General features: G+C 35.3%; 1 protein-coding gene across 1 annotated transcript in view; it reads left to right on the top strand.

Moving 5' to 3' along the window:
* The window catches only part of FBXL13 (F-box and leucine rich repeat protein 13), a 241176-nt gene that overhangs the window by 4939 nt on the left and 217599 nt on the right, over positions 1–18638 (top strand). Inside the window, exons 2-3 of the mRNA XM_016145844.2 lie at positions 8509–8612; positions 9072–9162. Coding sequence (XP_016001330.1) covers positions 8509–8612; positions 9072–9162 — 195 coding nt within the window. The remainder of the gene's footprint in view (positions 1–8508; positions 8613–9071; positions 9163–18638) is intronic.

Here is an 18638-nt window from a genome sequence, read left to right on the forward strand (position 1 = left end):
TAATATAAGAATCACAGAATGGTGATAATTGTTGAAACTGGGTGATGGGTAAATAGGGGTTTATTATACTATTGTTTACTTAATGTGTTTGAAGTTTTCCATAGGAAGAAGTTAAAATAAAAGATAGTCATTGCTGGATTAGACCCTGCCCTCCCCCGCCCCCAAAAAAAAAAATGTGTCTAGCTTGGGATGGTGGAATGACAGGCTTGATTTGGTTATGTAGTCATTTTCTGTGTTTGTTTGCTCTATCAATTATCTGTGGCTATGTAATACAGCTGCAAAACTTAGTGGCTTAAAACAAAAAAAATCATTTGGTTTTCTCAAAAATCTAAAATTCTGGCAAGGTCTTTCAGGGAGAGCTTGGCTCTACTCCATGTGGTACCATGTGGGGTAGATCAACAGGCTGCTGGGACTTCCTAATAGTATGTTGGCTCAGTTCTAAGAGCAAGTGTCCACAGAGAGAACCAAATAGAAGTCTTATCACCATTTATGACCTAGACTCAGAAGTCAATATAACATTTTCACCTAGATTCAAGAGGAGGGAATGTAGATCCCACTTCTTGATGAGAGGTTTATCAAAGTCACATTGTAAAAGAAGCCTGTGGTATGGGAGATACAGTCGTGGCCATTTTGGAAAATACAATCAGCCACACCTGGCTTGTTCATAAGGGGAATCTGGGATCAAGTTGTATCTCAGAGCATTATATGAACAAATAAGATGTGGATCACAACAGCACCACCCAGTAAGTGGATCTTAACACTTTTACAATGATCTCTTCTTCTTTATGTTCTACAGGAGAGATGTATACTGGACATTAACAAGTTGCCTACACAACATCTATTCCTCTCTTCTCTCTATTGAACATTTTTTACATTCTTATGCCATATTGTACCTCTTCCTCTCATAGCCCAAGTGCTTCAGGGAAACTGACTATCATTATCTCTGGGGTTGGACCTTGATTAGAGTACAACAAACAAATGATGCATTCAGTTTCCCAGGCCACAATGTTTATGACCATGGCAGGTGGTGTTAAGGATCGTGGGGGAGGGTGAGATGTGATCTGAGCTAATTTGGATCAGGTTGCTGGTTGACATGTTGGGATAGAGATATGTCATCTCTAAATGTTCGTGGGGAAACATGTAGCCCGGGAGCCATTGACAGTTATCTAGTGTCCACGAAGAAAGACTGTTTTAGGATGAAATGGATTCTGAGGAAGGCAGAGTGAGAAAATAGAAAGAAATCAGTTCTCTAGTGACATCAGTAAGTCACTGGGTTAAATTAACTTGAGAGCTTGGTCTACCTTTGGAATGTTTGGTTGTAGGAACCAATAAATTCCATATGAAGTTGAGGTTTATTATTTGAAACCTAAAGCATCTGAAGCAATACAGGGGATTGTCTTTTAGTGTAAAATTGCTGAGGTTTGATTCTTGGCTTGCCAATTACTAATTGTGTGATGTTGAGCAAGTTTCTAAATCTTTTTGGCCCAGTTTTCTTGTAGTAAGACTTCAGGTAGATGAGAGACAGGCCTTTGTTTTCTGGAGTAAGAGAAAGCAGTTGTGAAAGGGAAAAGAAAATCGCAAAATATGTCCTCAGGCAAATCAATTTTAGGATAAACTACATAGGAAAGATGAGGATCTGGAAATGGATTTCTTTATACTATTCATGCACACATATCCCTTAGAAAGCTTTTGAAGGCTCCCAGCAGTTTGCACACCCAGCTTAAAGACAGCTGGATTATATAGGTTCAATTCAAGTTAGTCAGGTAACATTTTTATAAACACCAGCAAGCCCTTTTTTCTTGGGGGACAGCAAACGTGGACAACTAAGGTGAGTGGGTACATCAGACCATTCCATCAGTGAATACTTGCTGGGCATTTATCATGTGCTAGTAGAAGATGCCTCAACAGCTTCAACCACTTGCAGCTGTGATTCTGATGCTGTTTCGAGTTCAAACTTTTCTCCTGAGTTCTCAGTGCATATATCTATTGGCGTCCTACAAACACATTAAGGAAGTCAAAATAAATAGGTGAAGTTAATTTTGATAATATATTTTATTCAAACCAATCTAAAATATAATCATTTCAACATGGACTCTGTAAAATCATATTAAGTCTTCAATATTGGGTGTGTATTTTACACTTACAGCACATCTCAGTTTGGACAAGCCATGTTTGAAGTGATTAATACCCACATGTAATTAGTAGCTGCCATATTAGATCCCTTGTGAATAGGATTAGTGCCCCTATACTGGAGATCCCAGAGAACTCCCTTGCCTCTTCCATCATGTGAGGGCACTATGAGAAGATGGCCATCTATGACCCAGGAAGTGACTCTCGCCAGACACAGAATCTTCCTGTACTTTGATCTTGAACTTAGCTCCACCACTGTGAGAAATAAATTTCTGTTTTGTTTGTTTGTTTGTTTGTTTTTTAAAGTCAACCAGTCTATAGTATTCTGTTACAGCAGCACAAATGGACTAAGAGGATAAGTCACAGGCTACCACTTGTTAGAGTAATTTGTTTCAAACTACAAAACCCTTCAAACCCTTAGCTGAGAAGGTTTATAGGGGAGACTTCTGGGCACTTGAGTGGGGATTCAGGTGGCTCTCCTTTTTTTATCCTTCTGAATTTTACCATCCCTTTGGGATTCTCTCTCTTTGGATACTACTGTATCTACCTCTCTTCTATCTAAATGAGGCCTGTCCCAATAAAGGACAAGTAAAATGTATGGAAAATCTGAGATAGCCGAGTTGCAGGCCTGTGTCTGATTTCCTTGGAATAAGAGCCCTTTTGCCTCTGGCCATGCTGAGGTCTCTTGGACATCCTGTTTCCTATGTGGGGCCACCTCTATTCCAGCTGGCACCTTCATAAAACCCTCTCGCTCGTGTTCAGCTTCCAGGTAAGCCTGTGTGTAGCTAACTACATTCTGGTAGAAGTGTTTTGTTTTGTTTTTTTTAGCAGAATCCCAGGGTTCTAAGGATGCCCCTAGAAGATGTTCTATTGGTGGAGAAAAGGCACTGGAAGGAAGAAAGCGCTGCTTTTTCTGTTTATATCCATCTCGCAACATTCAAGAGCAACTCTGCTTTTATTTGGATTATATTTTGGGATTCCCATGAGTTTGAGTTTTTTAAAGATTTTTTTTTTTTTCTGACTTAAAAACTGAATTTGAAACCACTGTGAACAATCACTATGGTTCTGTCAGGAAATAGTCTCTTCCTTCAAGTTTCATGTCCTCGGTGTTATAGCAAACTATTTTTTTCTCATAGACCATCAGAATCTGGGGTGGCTTTCATGCAATCAAGATGTATTATCTGTATAGAAGACATAAACATAGAATTATGGGATGGCCTTTTTATTTTTTAAACTTTAATTTTGAATTTGAAAATTTAAATTTGAAATAAACGAACTAAATGATCAAATATTTGGAAAATTGGATTATGAAATACTCTATATATCATTTAAAGATTCAGGCAAAATATATTTTGGAAATTCAAAGATTTAAAAAAAATCTACATGTAGACAACTCACAGCATGCACCTAGATAGAATTGTGGGAAAATCAAGTATTGCCTTCTGATTTCTCACTCTCATTATGTATATTCCTCATTTCTCTCTTTCAGAACTCTGAGATACTCATTTCACCACTGTTGGCATCTCCTTCCTTGGAGATGTTTCTTCCAAAAGACATTTTTATTTTAAAATATATCATTAATATATGAGTCTAAACAATGAAATTCTGTTAGAATTTCAGGCAGTAGGTCACCAACAATATTTAGAAATCTGTATCTCCCTCAATTTCCACTAGGTGGAAGTCTACAAACAAGGTCTGCCCCATAGGAACCAAAGGCTCAATGGGTGAGATATTATGGATATGGTGGCTATAAAATTATTAAGCAGCTATGCATAGCAGTTGTATTTGAAAGTGAAAAAGTGCTCATCAAATTGTTAGCTCAGAGTTAGGCTTCACAATCTAGGAAAGATTAAGAGTGCAAAATTAGATGTCCAGCAGAGGGGGTATTTAAATTACAAATCAATTATGCAAAATTTTCTGTTTTTAGAAATATATTTTTTATTTTTATGTTCTTTATGCAGTTTTTCCCCCAGCTTTATCGAACTATGATAGACAGTTAGTTGCTCATATTTACATTGTACAATTCACTGAGTTCTTTTAAATTATAGTTGGCATACAATAATTTATTAGTTTCAGTTGTACAGCATAGTGATTAGAGATTTATATAACTCACAAAGTGATCACCCCACTAAATCTAGTAGCACTCTTCCCACTTACATGTTTACTATAACATTATTAACTATTTTCCTTATGCTACACTGTATATCTCCATGTCTATTTTGTAACTATCCATTTGTATTTCTTAATCCCTTTGCCCTATTTCACTATCTCCCCAACATGCCTCCCATCTAGTAGGCCTCAAAATATTCTCTGTATCTATGAGTTTATTTTCATTTGTTGTTGTTGTTGTTTATTTTGTTCTTTAGATTCCACATGCACGTGAAATCATACGATATTTGTGTTTCTCCTGCTGTTGGCCCCTTGCAATAATTTTTAATCTATGGTGAACTTAGAGATTCTAAATTAAAAATTTAGCATGCTCTATTTAAATGTTAACAAGACAAAGTTTCCTCTTTGTTTCTAAATTTTTAACTTACTAACTCCACAGAAGCAAATTAAGCTATCTCTGGCTTAGAACAACAGCATGCCAACTCTATCTCTACCACAGATGAGGATGGCAAGCATTTGTGATGTGTCACTTTGGACTTGTTTTGGGGTTGGGGAAGCTAGGGAAGTAGAGGGGACTTTGAACAGTGTTTAAGAACTTAAACCTTTTCCTGAGTAAAGGGATTTCTGTAACTGTGTGATTCTTACATTGCATTTTTTTTTCAATTTCAAATATGCCTTTATTTTCCATAAGTACATCGATTTTAATCCAGCAATCTAAACATCCCTGGATCTGATGATTCAGTATCTATATGGGGTTTAACAAGTGATTTCCTTGACAGTAGATGCTTCATTGCACTGAAGTGATCAGTGGTCAATCTGTTTGTAACCTGAAGTCCTGAATTCAGACCAAGAGTTACATGAGTGTTACTGCCCTTAGGTTAGAATTGAATACCAGTGGGCAGAGCCCTGAATTAAAGATATATTGCTTCTTCATAGAGCTTACATTGCATTTTTAAGTGCATTTTTATCAAAAAAAAAAAGCCCAAATAATGTGCAAAGTATATTGATTATTTTACCACCTATTTAAAAGAAGAATGTGGTCCTCAGTTTGCATATGAATAAAATATTTCCAGATAAATAGTGTAAAAAATATCTTTCAGGTTCTGAGGCAGATACTCATGCACACAATTTTGTGTGAGTACATGGTATGGGTAAGGAGGAGCCCTGGGTTTGTAGTTTAGAAACCTTATGGCTCTGTAAATCACCTGGACCTTCTCTACCTCATCCGTGAAATCCAGAAGCAAGAATATACCCTCTGAAAGTCAAAGTCATCCTAGTGGGATCTTGGAAACAAACCGACCTGTGACTCTCTGATGTATGGCTATCTGTGACCTTCGGCAATGTAACTGATCTTGCTGGAGTTTGATCATGAATGACCTGTTGGCTCTAGAGAAGGACCCATTCTCAGGTCCTGATATAGAATTCTGGCTTCTTCACAGAGTGGTTCTGTCCACTTCTCTCTTGCATTAATCCTTTACTCCAGCCAATTGATCTGTGACCTCGAGGCTTTGCTCTCCTCCAGAGAAAAATCCTACCTGCAAGCTCCCTGCCTTTCTTGCCACTTGCAAGTTTGGTAACCACTTTTATTTCTACACTCATGGTGCAATAATTTTCTGTATTGCTGTTTGGGCCCTTGGCATATTTTACTATGTTCATCTGAGAATCTAAAAAGATAAAGAAGTCTTGCTCTCTTATGTGTTTTGTGTCTACCCGTAGTTAAACTATTGTTCTATCAAATTTTCTCTCTTATTTTCCTTCAAATGCATTTTTCCTAATCTCTTCCATTAGATTTGATATAAAGTTAGTCTCTCTTTCTCTGTCATCACACTGTACTTTGAATTGTTCAAAGGAATATTTTTGAATTTCTTTTCTCTTTGTTCAAGTCTTTTCCTTTATTGGTGGTGATAATTAGCAGTGAAATGGTTAAAAATAATGACGATGGCTTGCTATCATTGTTATCTTTTGAGTACTTATTTTATCCTAGATACTATTCAAAGCACTTTATATATGAATCATTTAATTCTCATTATAGTCCCATGAAATATGTACCTTCATTATGCCATGAATAATTAAGGAAACAGAGGAACAGAGAACTTGTCAGAGGTTACATACTAGAAGATTGCAGATCCTGGATTTAAATGAATGGACTCTACCCACTGCGTCACCTTGCTCCTTGAGAGATGGGTAGTAGTGGAAAGGAGTGGAAGCAACTGTTCTGGATAAACCCACATTTGTCATCAGTATGCAGGCAACTTTCAGAATATCTGAGAACTATTGGGGACTGAGATAAGGGAGGCAGAGCCAAAGGAAAGTGGAGGATTGCACAATTGTTTTGTGAATTTACAAACTTGAGAAAGACAATCTGGATAATTAAGTCATAGGGTTTTTTTTTTTTTTTTTGTCCTTGATTGTGTAAGTTTTTACTAAGAAGGCTAGCAATAATAAAACTGTGATTAATGTTTCTGGGAGTCAAACATTCTTCTTGTGAGCATGTTTGTATATTTTACCTCTGCTTATAAAGACCAAGCTAATGGCTTTGTTTTTTTCATTAAGAAATTACAGAAAAAAGCTATTGATTCACTAACTATGCTTTCTTACGGGCAGGTAGCTATGTATCATTCACACATTAATATATATAACTTCAGAATATTTTATTTTACCCAAAGGGAAACTACGAACAGTGTGATTTCTTATACAAAAAGTGAATATTTGAACTATGCTACTTCCATATGCCTTTATTGGCATTTCAGAGACTTATCCTTTCAACTTGATTTGACTTCTGCAAGATAGCTATTTGGGAAATGTAGTTTTCTGATCTGTGAAGCTTGGAAATATAAAGAAATAAGCAATCGCTCTAATTCATATTCAGATCCCAGCTTTCTTAAAAATTCATCTTAAAGCTGTGCTCTATTAAGGCTCTGTTTTCAGACTTTAGTGCGCATAGTAATCACCCAGGGAGCTAATCAAAATGCAGGTTCCAAGGCCCCTTCCTTAGAGACCACTTCACTCCTCAGGTGATTCTGATGCAGATATCCTCAGGGTGCCAGAATAGAATGGAGGAGGGGACATGGAGTAGGAAGAACAGAAACTCAGTACTCTGGGAATCCAAGCACCGAAGTACCAGGCAGCAGGTGACCTTTCATCAGAGCTATTCAAGGAGCTGTCTGAAGTCTAGCCTACAACTCATAGAAGACTTCAGCCCTTTGGTAGTAGGAGACTATCAAATCTAGATTATAACAGTAGTGAGAATCACCGATGTGAGTATATTCTCTAGGTTTGGGGAAGAAGAAAGTCAGTCTGCAGAGGGCTGAGCACTCATTGTGAGTCACAGTGGCCCTAGATTAGCAGGCAGAGTGGGAGAGGGAGAGATATCTAGGTCTAACTATTTTGTCATAGTCTTATGGGCTGGGTTTTCAGCCTGCAGTCTGCACACTAGGAGGCAAACATGGAGCTATTGCAAAAAATACACTGTATGTGGAAGAGGGGCCAAGGAAAGCCTGCCACCCCTGCTCCACCCTGCCAAGAGACAGTGAACCAAAGGCAAAGAGAAATGTCTAAGGAGGGAGGATTCCAGGTGGTTTCTGTGGGATGTGTGCTGTAAAACTTTTTCTCTGTCTCAAATGGAGAAATATGAAATAATTCTGTATGTTTCACCAAAGTTTCTTCTTTGGGGAGACTCTTGATAGGAAATAAGATGGCAGCAGCTTTCTAAGCTCCACATATGTGCTTTAAACATTTTCTTAGATCCAGTAAGTCATTCATTTCCCACCTACATGAATTATGCTACAATTTTTCAAATCTATATTTTATAGATGTTGTGAATGATAAAACACAAATACATTTTAAAAAGACTTCTTGAGTTCACAGATTTTGATGGTGGATTTTCTCAATCACTTTTGTGGTTGGGTTGGAGATATTTTTGAACTTAAAATGGAGTTCCTCATACTTAGAAAGAGTAGAATCCCCTGATCTAAGGAATCTCAACTATGTCTTCGATTTGACTGTAAAGTACTCCTCCTCTAATGCAAAACACTGTGCAGTGACTATTATGTCATTTATGATGGAATTTTTAAAAAAAGAATAAAGATAAACTGCATTTTGGTTTGACTTTAGCAAAACATTAACACAGAATAAATATAGAGGTGTATCTATAAAGTATGTGTACTTAAAACCGTCACATTATTTGGCTTTATAATTGTGCGAGAGAAGGCCTATTGTTCAGTAAGAACATGCAGATCCAGAGACACTGATTCCATTTCCTTTCCCCAGGCTCTGTTGTGTGGTCTACTTGTTACATGTCCTCAGGACCCACTGAGATATTTAGAGGAAATGATCATTTTTATAATGAGAAATGGCCTTGAAAATCTTCTATGGTGAGTATTATTTTGATTTGTAGTAGTGAGATATTTTGAAGGCAAAACACTCATTGTGTATTATTTAAAAAGGCCTTGCCAATGAATGCGTCTAATCTCAAGGTTGTTAAAGAATCTCTCCACAGGCTTCTAAGTTGCGAAGACTTTGATAGGAATTATTTGCTTACTGGTTCTCAACTTGAGGAATACATATAGTGCATTCGCATTAATACTATGTACTCAGTTTATTTCAAATTGGAGATGAGAAAAGGGAGGCATGCTCTCTTGGGGAGCACAGCAAAATCTCGAGGGGGGATAGATTGTAAAAGCCCTCCTCTTGATTCTGAAAGGCATTTCCCAAGGGGACGAGTCTCTTCTTTCCCTTCCCTTACACTCTCCAAAGAACCACTGATTCAATTATGAAAATAACTACTATGAAATGAAATTAAGTTTTGACTATGTTTAATGATTTTATTACAGGGATATGTGCATTGATCCATCAATGAAACCAAAAATTCGGAGATTATCTGACACTTATTTGGAACAACTTTTTGGATTGGATGATCAACTGGTAAGTATTAGTAATCAAACATTCTAAAATATACATCTTAAGTTTTGGTGGAAGTTTTGAAATAGAATTTAGTTTTATGAATTGTGTGAGATTAGGCTGATTTTGCAGAAAAGGAACATCACACACACACACATATACACACAGCCACACTCATAGTAACCTCCTCAAATTTCCAAGAAGCATTTAGAGAAGCCTTTGTTCTTCCTCTTGCTGATAAAATCTTTGTTAAACGTCTCCTTTCCTCCTTTTCCTTCCCCTCCTCTCTTGCATCTTCATAATGATAAAAATAGCATTATGGAAAGCTTTAAAAGAAGATATTTTCTTTCCTTTCTAATCTACTTCCTTCTGTATTTCATCCCCCTTCATTCTTTTTGGCATCTACCCAGGAATTATGCTCATCAACGATATGGCCAAAACATTAATGAGATCTAAGTCAAAAGTCAGACCAATTGTTAATGAAAGGAACAACCAGCTCCAACAGCTGTTTTTGATTCTGTAAAGATGACAAGGAAGTAATTTAGGATGTGGAGGCTTTTAGAACAAATACTATATATTTAAGAGAAGCTAAAATAGCAAAAGGCATGTAGGGAGAGAAATATTGACACAAATTAGATGTGTATGGGATCATATGTGATATATACAGATCCCAGGCTGACATCTAGGTAAGTGCAGGTAGGGCCGGGTTGTTGCCAGTGAAGCCGGGCATTGAAAAATGGAATCAAAGACATAGTCAAGGTGAATGCTGAGAGCCAAGGACAATCTGAAGCATCATTTAGAAGGATGAGTGGAGAGTAACAATGGATTCTTATTGGTAGTCTGCAATACAGAGATAGAAATAGAGGGATGGAATATTTCTGCCAAGCCTGGGATGATTCCGAGGCACCAACACCCTGGGAAGAGCACACATGTCTGATCTTTGTTGATCTGCATCATGGTGTGTGGGTGTCTAATGACTTTAATTTATCAGCCACAGACCTTTGATCTACCAAGGAGAGTGGATATCTGCAAACCAGTTCCTGGAGATGTTTTGGGAAACCCTGAACTGAGAGGGGAATTAGGGGATGAGATTCTAGGTCCCCTATGCTTGCCCCTTACATGCTAGAATCATTCCACTTTGAATACAATGTCACTTGAAAAGCATTGCTATAAGATACTAAAACCATTAAAAACCACTGATCTAGAGGAGTAAACCTCATTGTCAATATTTTGAAAACAAACTTATAAAACGCAATCCCAAGAGATACCATAGCTACTTCAAAAGTTGAGTTTTTTTAAGAAAGGAATTCTCAGAAATGTTTCACGATGTTGCAAGCACAAAGGATAAAATGTTGGAAGCTGATCCTGACTTAGAAAGAAGCATGATAATTAACTAAGGCATAGAAAAGGTGCCCATTTCATAAGTTAAGAAAAATAGAAACTAGAAATGACTTTGCAAAATGTAAATTTCCAGGTGCCTAGGATTGCTTAGTTAGAGAGTTCAACCTAGGATGGATATAGATTAATTCATTTCTTTTTCACTTTTAGAGAAAAATGAAAAGTTCAGTTTTTATTTTTTACAAAGAAACAGGACACTAATTTGCAATGTTTCTAATATTTTAAATTACGTATACCAAATAATTATTAGCTTTGCTTAAAAATATTTTTTCTGTATAGTTATAACTATCAGTAAGAGAGTTTTTAATGTTTTGACAAAACATTACAATTGCTTGACAAACAATTATAAGTTTTCCCATTGATTATTAAGATTGCTTTGCATGGTTTCAGCATGCAGTCATTTTTATGGTCTTACACCACACAGTCCCACACAGCAAGACTCTCTGTATGTGCTTATTTATAAACATATATTTGTTTCTATTTATGCAAACAGATTTAGTACAGGAAACTGTAAGTCAAATAGTTACAGAAAAAATAGGAACTGTTCTCATAATAGTAGATAGAAAATTTGACTCTGTTCCCAAGATGAAAGAATCAACCATTGTAAGAAGGAAACTAACTTCACAGACTTTATTCTCATTTCTTAGAAAATTAAATATCCAGATGGGCCTACCAATTACAAGAAGGAAATACATCTATAACATTTAAAAGATCTTATTATGAAAAAAACATAACACAAAAGAAGAAAGAATGCCATAATGGTTCACCATCATCTAGCTTCAATAATAATCAACATTTTGTCAATCTTGCTAATTATTCTCCCTTCTTCTTTTTTTGCTGGAGTATAAGAAAGCAGATACAATTCCCAGGAATTTTATTATTTTACCAGGAAACACTTCAGTGTGCATCTCTAATAGGAAATGGTACTTTTGGAGAACATACCACAGTGCCATTGTCTACGCAATGAAATTAGCATTAATTCTTGACTATAAGCTACTGCTGATTATATTCAGTTATATAAAGTCTATGTTCTGTCATTATTCAGGTTTCCCAAATTGTCTCAAAAGTGCCTTTTTACATATGGCTCCAAGTCAAAATTCATACAGCATCCACATATTGGCTTGGTTGTTATGTATCTAATGTCTCTTATAATTTACAATAGTTATTTCTTATGTTTTTCCATGCCACTTGTTTATTGAAGAAAATAGATCATTTGCCATGTAAAAGTTCCCACATTCTCATTGGTTCCTCTGGTGTCATTTCATTTGTTCTGTTTCTTGTATTTCCTGCAGTTTGTAGTTACACCTACAAACTTAATAATGTTCAGGTTCTTTTCTCTTGATGACAATAATATTGCATAGGGGAGTTGTATTCCTCCTAATGTATCATATCAGGAGGCACCCATGGTCTGGTTGACCCACTTTTCATGAATCTTAATTCCTATAGACATTAACGTAATTGCTTTTTGGTTTTATTCTATGATACACATATAATGATTTTGGGATAACAATACCACAAGACCACTAACAATAAAACAACGGAATGCAGTTCAAGAAAATTATGCAATTCTTTTTGTCTTTAAGATGTACGTCCTATTAGGTATATTCGGTAAAAATAGTAGATAATTTTGTCACCTGAATTAATCCTTTTTTATGTGGCAATGGTAACTTTTTTCCTCTTTGATATAATTATGTTCTTTCAATTATATATAACATTACATGGCAGCAAAATTAAAACAATAAAATGATGAGTATTTTGAGAGTATTGTTTCCATTTCTGTCTCTCTATCCTCCCTATGCCACCCCTTTCTTTAGGTAAACAATTTTAATAGTTTTTCATTTATCTTCATCCATTGCTTCTTTTTTGAAAAATTTGAGTGAATACATCATATTCTCCTCTCCTTTGACTTTTGACACAGAAGTAGCAGGCTGTATATACCTCCTGCTTCTTGCTTTTCTCACTCAGTATGTCCAAGAGATTACTCCTTTATGTGACTTTTAAACTAATGCTATCACAATATACCATGCTCATAGATAGGAAGAATTAACATCATTAAAATGTCTATACTACCCAAAGCAATCTACGGATTCAATGCAATCCCTGTCAAAATACCATAGCAATTTTTACAGAACTAAAAGAAAGAACCTTAAGATTTATATAGAACCACAAAAGACCTCAAATAGCTATGGCAATCTTGAGAAAGAACAACAAAGTTGGAGGTCATGCTACCTAATGTCAAACTATACTATTAGCCTATAATAATCAAAACAGCATGGTACTGGCATAAAAACAGACACATAGATCAGTGGAAAAGAATAGAGAGCTTATAAATAAACACATCCATATATGGTTCATTAATCTATGATAAGGAGGTAAGAATATACAATGAGGAAAAGAGAGTCTATTCAATAAATGGTGTTGAGAAAACTAGACAGAGATGCAAAAAAAAAAAAAATGACTACTTGCTTATACCATGTACAAGGATAAACCCAAATGGATTAAAGACTTACATGTAAGACACAAAACCATAAAACTCTTAAAAGACAATATAGGCAGTAAACTCCCTGACATTGTTCTTAGCAATATATATATTTTTGTACATAGCTCCTTGAGCAAGGGAAGCAAAAGAAAAATCTAAACAAATGAGACCACATCAGACCAAAAAGGTTTTGCACAGTGAAGGAAACCATCACTAAAATGAAAGGACAACTTGCTGAATGGGAGAAGATATTGGCCAATGATATATCTGATAAGGGGTTAATATCCAAATTTTATAAAGAATTCATCTATGACTCAACACCAAAAAAAATCCAATTAAAAAATAAGCAGAAGATCTGAATATATATTTCTCCAAAGAGGGCCAATAGACATATGATAAGGTGCTCAAGATTACTAATCATCAGAGAAAAGCAAATTAAAACCACAATGACATATCACCTCACACCTGTCAGAATGTCTCTTATCAATAAGTCAATAAATAAGTGTTGGCTAGGATGTGGAGAAAAGGGAACCCTCATGCTGTTGGTGGGATTGCAAATTGTTGCAGTCACTATGAAAAACAGTATAGAGCTTCCTCAAAAAATTAAAAATAGAACTACCTTATGACCCAGCAATTACACTCCTGGATATTTATTTGAAGAACACCAGAACACTAATTCCAAAAGACATATGGATCCCTACATTCACTGCAGCATTATTTACAATAGGCAAGATATGGAAACAATTTAAGTGTTCATCAACAGATGATCAGATAAAGAAGAAGTGGTACATATATACAATGAGATATTGCTCAGCCATAAAAAGAATGAAATATTACCACAACATGGATGGACCCAGAGGTATTATGCTATGTGAAATAAGTCAGACAGAAAGACAAATACCATTTTATCTCACATGTATGGAATCTAAAGAACAAAATATACAAACAAAACAGAAACGGAAACAGATTCATGGATACAAAGAACATTTAGATGTTTACCAGATGGGAGGGGGTTGGGGATTGAGTGAAAAGGTGATAGGATTAAAAAAGTGCAAATTGGTAGTTACAAAATAGTCACAGGGATGTATGTAAAGTCCAGCATAGGGAATATACTCAGTAGTAATTCAATAACTACGTTTAGTGCCGGGTGGGTACTAGATTTATTAGGGGGATCACTTCATAAATTATATAAACATCTAACCACTATGTTGTACACCTGGAAATAATATGAAGTAATACTGAATGCCAACTGTTATTGAAAAAAAAAAAGACTCAATGGAAAAGAAAAGAAAAAGCTATCACAGGGAGCGTTGGGTAACAAAACCTTACAATCTAAATGAAAGATGTGGGCTTAACAGGTCTTAATTTTTGATATGACAAACTTAGTTTAACTATGACCCCAGTGACGGGGCTTTTAATCATTTGGGAGGGACAGACAGATCGTGCGCCCCAAACAGGAATCAAATGGTTAATAACCACATCCAATATCCTTGCTGGTTTGCAAAATATTCCTTATCTTTTGAGATTGGGTAAATTACGTTTCCAGAGAAAGCATCAGTATAAATATTACTGTAACCTGGAAGGAATAAAAATAATGAAGTGTAGAAATAATGATGATATGACTAGATTTATGTTGTTTATTTTAGAATAATGTTAAGTGTAAAGTAAGTAATAATAGTTGATGTGACATTTAAGTATGTTTGCTATGTATGGCATTTGAAAGTTCTAAAGAATATCTTTGTAAGTTTTTAATTTAGTTTGTTTCAGGGACTTCATTTAATAAAGTTTTAATAAACGTTTACATGTTTAAGAAAAAATTAGTTTTTCAAAGTTGAATTTATTTAAATATGTGTTCATTAAACAGAGCACTAAACTATAAATAGCGGTGAGCATTTCTCTCCTTGCACAAAAGCCCATTGGGCGTTAAAGTCTCTGAGTAGTTTACAGAATATCAAAAAATAAGAAAATTACTCATAGTGAAAACTCCAATCCTTGATACTGTGACATGGTACTGTGTTACAGACACCACTCACTTCTGAATTAAAGAATTAAAGATACGGTTTCTTCTTACTATTGTTGTGACATATTACTAGTAACTTTTATACCCTATAAAAAAATCAGAGTTGGCAGGGATTCAAATTAGACTGTGCATTCAACACATACTCATAAACTCTATCTTAGTCTGTTCAGAGTGCTATAATGAAAATACCATAGACCGGGTGATTATTAACAACAGGGATTTATTTCTCATGGTATGGTGGCTGTAAAGTCAGGATCAAGGCGCTGGAAAATTTGGTGTCTGGTGAGCGGTTACTTTCTGGTTCATAAACTGCCATCTTCTTGCTTTGATCTCACATAGCAGAAGGGGAGAGGGAGCTCTCTGGGTCTTCTTTATAAAGACATTAATCCTACTCATGCGGGCTCCATCCTCATGTCCTAATCATCTCCAAATGATCCCACATTCGAATACCATCACACTGGGGATTGGGTTTCAACATATGAATTTTGGGGGCACAAACATCCAATTTATAATACACCTCATGCTTTTATGCTAGCATTACTCTAGAACAATACTATGTGGGTTATTCATGATACTCATGAATGAAGTAAAAATATGTATTTTAAAATATGTTAACATATCTTAAAACAACTTAATATATAATTTCTAAATTCAAGGGCAAACTGAGTAAAAAAAAAAATTTTTCACCAGAAGAAAAATTGTATAATGTGCTAAAATTATAATATGAAATTAATAATTTACATTTAATTTTCATTTGGGTCTTACCAGATTCCTAATATTATACTAGATACTTCAAATATTATAGAAACAAATTTTTTTCTATAGATATTACTTAAATGCATCCATTTTCTCATATATAATAAATGCATAGTATCTTACAAAGTTAAAAATTAATAGTACAAATTACTATGACATTAGAGATCCATAAATTCGGTATCTGTGTGTAAGTTAGCATGAACGATTTCTAATTGTATTTCAGTATCTTTTCATTTATTGCAAAATTTTCCTAGGTCTCACCAGCTTGGGATATGAACAGAACAAGTTTATAGTAACACTCCAAATTTTACTGCCTCTACACCTAGCTTCATAATACAGGAGACTGGTTTCTCCTTAAAAAATTCCAACCAGTTGTTTTGAGCAATCTCAAAGCTGTCTCATGTGAATTCAAGAATTCCTCTTAAGTGTCTCTGTCCCAAACCCATGAAGCCATCTGAAGGTGGAGCCTTAGCACTGCTGCTGCCTTTCCTTTCCTGAGAGCTTCGAAATCTAACTGAGGTGGCACTTACTCAACCACAAGTCCTTAAGATGCCAAAAGAGCCCTCCTTTCTCTGGATTCCTTGCTGTGATTAAATCTACCTGGTGGTCATACTTTTTGAGAGGTGCTTTTCTGAGGACCTCTATTAAGTCAAACTTGCCCTTCAAGACTAAAGCCACAATCGTTTACTTGCCAAAACAATACCACTGTGTGGCATGAACTTAAAACTTTCCATTCATTTTGCCACCAGTTTCGAAATGAAGTACTTCTTGATAAAATTGTAATTTGAGGGGTTGTATTATTTTAAAATTTGTTATACTGTAAGACGTTTGTAACATTTTTATCACATTTCGAATTTTTTTGAATTTGTATATATTTTATTAAATTTAACGGGGTGACATTGGTTAATAAAATTATGTAGGTTTCAAGTGTACAATTCAATAATACATCATCTGTATATTGCATTGTATGTTCACACCCAAAGTCAAATCTTCTGTCACCATATATTTGACCCCCTTTACCCTTATCTACCTCCTCCCACCCTTTCCCTCTGGTGACCACTAAACTGTTGTTTGCGTTTATGAGATTTTGTTTGTTTGTTTGTTATTCTTATTCATTTGTTGCTTTCAGTTTTATATCCCACATATGAGTAATATCATGTGATTCTCATGATAATCATGTGATTTTCTGTCTGACTTACTGCGTTTAGCATCACAATCTCAAGATTCAGCTCTATTGCAAACGGCAGTATTTCATCTGTTGGCTGACTAATATTCCATTGTATATATGAACCATGTCTTCTTTATCCAATCATCGATCGAAGAACACTTCAGTTGTTATTTCAAATTTTTAAAATTTAAAGTCACAAAATTTGATGGCATCATGCTGCATGTGCTCTATGGAAGTGGAGGAAATGCCTTTCCTTACTTTGCATTGCACAAATAGTATATGTGTCTCATAGGAGCAGTTCTTTTGGATCTTGCCTACAGTATTTTCTTCCTTAAGGCTCAAAGCCCTCAATTGTGAGACCAAGAGAGATGTCATGCAGCTTCACTCCCCCCATCCTAGTCATTCTTTCAGATGATAGAAGAAAACTTGCTTTCGTCAAAATAAATTCAAAACAAAAATATTTAAGTTGACTTCTAGAACTTGAAAAAAAATTGTTAAAGATTCTCAGATAACTGAATTAATCAGATTTAGGCTGGAACCATCCCTTCCTTGCCCTTTAATTCATTAAATTTTGAAAAATATAGAAAAAGATAATGAGAAAACGTGGGAAATTCCTCACATAAATTGAGTTGTCAGTGCAAATATATGGCCCTTGTTTAGATTCTAGTTTGAACAAACTACTCATATAAGACATTTGGAGAAAACTATTCAAGAAATTTGTGTATGGAGTGGTTATTAGATGATATTAAATGATTATTATTAATCATCTAATGTGGGATAATGGAATTGTCATTGTGAAGAAAATGTGCTTAGAGATAGATACTAAGATTTTTTAGAATGAAATGTCATGATTTATATATTATGTATACTTCAAAATAACAAAAGCAGGTATGGCAGGATATTGACAATGTTAAATGTAGACTATGGGTATTAGGTATTCATCCTACTTCTCTGTCAGTTTGAAATTTTTTTAAATAAAATATTTTTTAAGACCAAGTTGTAATTATGCTGTATCTAGTATCTTTTCAAAAAAGAAATCATGCTATATTTTACTTCTTTTTATCTTATTTCCAGCTATAAAAAATATATCCTTGAAACTAGAGTGTGAAGACGAATATAGTTTCATTGTATTATATTATATCTTGTTGGAACTCAGCCTTCACATTTTTCTGCCCCCAATGTACAAGAGGGATAAGACATACTCTCAGTAGTAATAGTGACTCATCAATAGTGGTGATTCCTAGAGAGGGTGGGAGAGGGGAAACTTACTGGTGAGGGAGTGAGCATGGGTAGTTTAAAAGAAGTTTCACAGGGGATTCTAATTGTCCTCTGGAGATGGGACCATACGCCTAAAAGAAAAAAGGAATGTCGAATTCTAATTAAATGTTAGAAAAATTCTTTTACAACTTATTTATTACTTAGACATTGCTTCTCTAACTTTAGAAACTATCTCCCATGGCAGGATTTCTCTTTAATTTCCAAACTCGAAACTAATCTTAACTATAATTGGACTCTCAGAAATCATACAGCGATGCATCTTCCACTCTTTCTTACTCTCTTCAGTTATAACTAGCAGGTGTCTGTGTGCTTCGGCCCTTGTGGGAAATTGGTGTGAGTGGTATATGAGGGCCTGGAAACAGGGCTCTCACTCTGAGGTCCTTTAATCAGTGGTTCCCAAC

The sequence above is a fragment of the Rousettus aegyptiacus genome, unplaced genomic scaffold, assembly GCF_014176215.1.
Source record: "Rousettus aegyptiacus isolate mRouAeg1 unplaced genomic scaffold, mRouAeg1.p scaffold_m13_p_13, whole genome shotgun sequence".
NCBI lineage: Eukaryota > Metazoa > Chordata > Mammalia > Chiroptera > Pteropodidae > Rousettus > Rousettus aegyptiacus.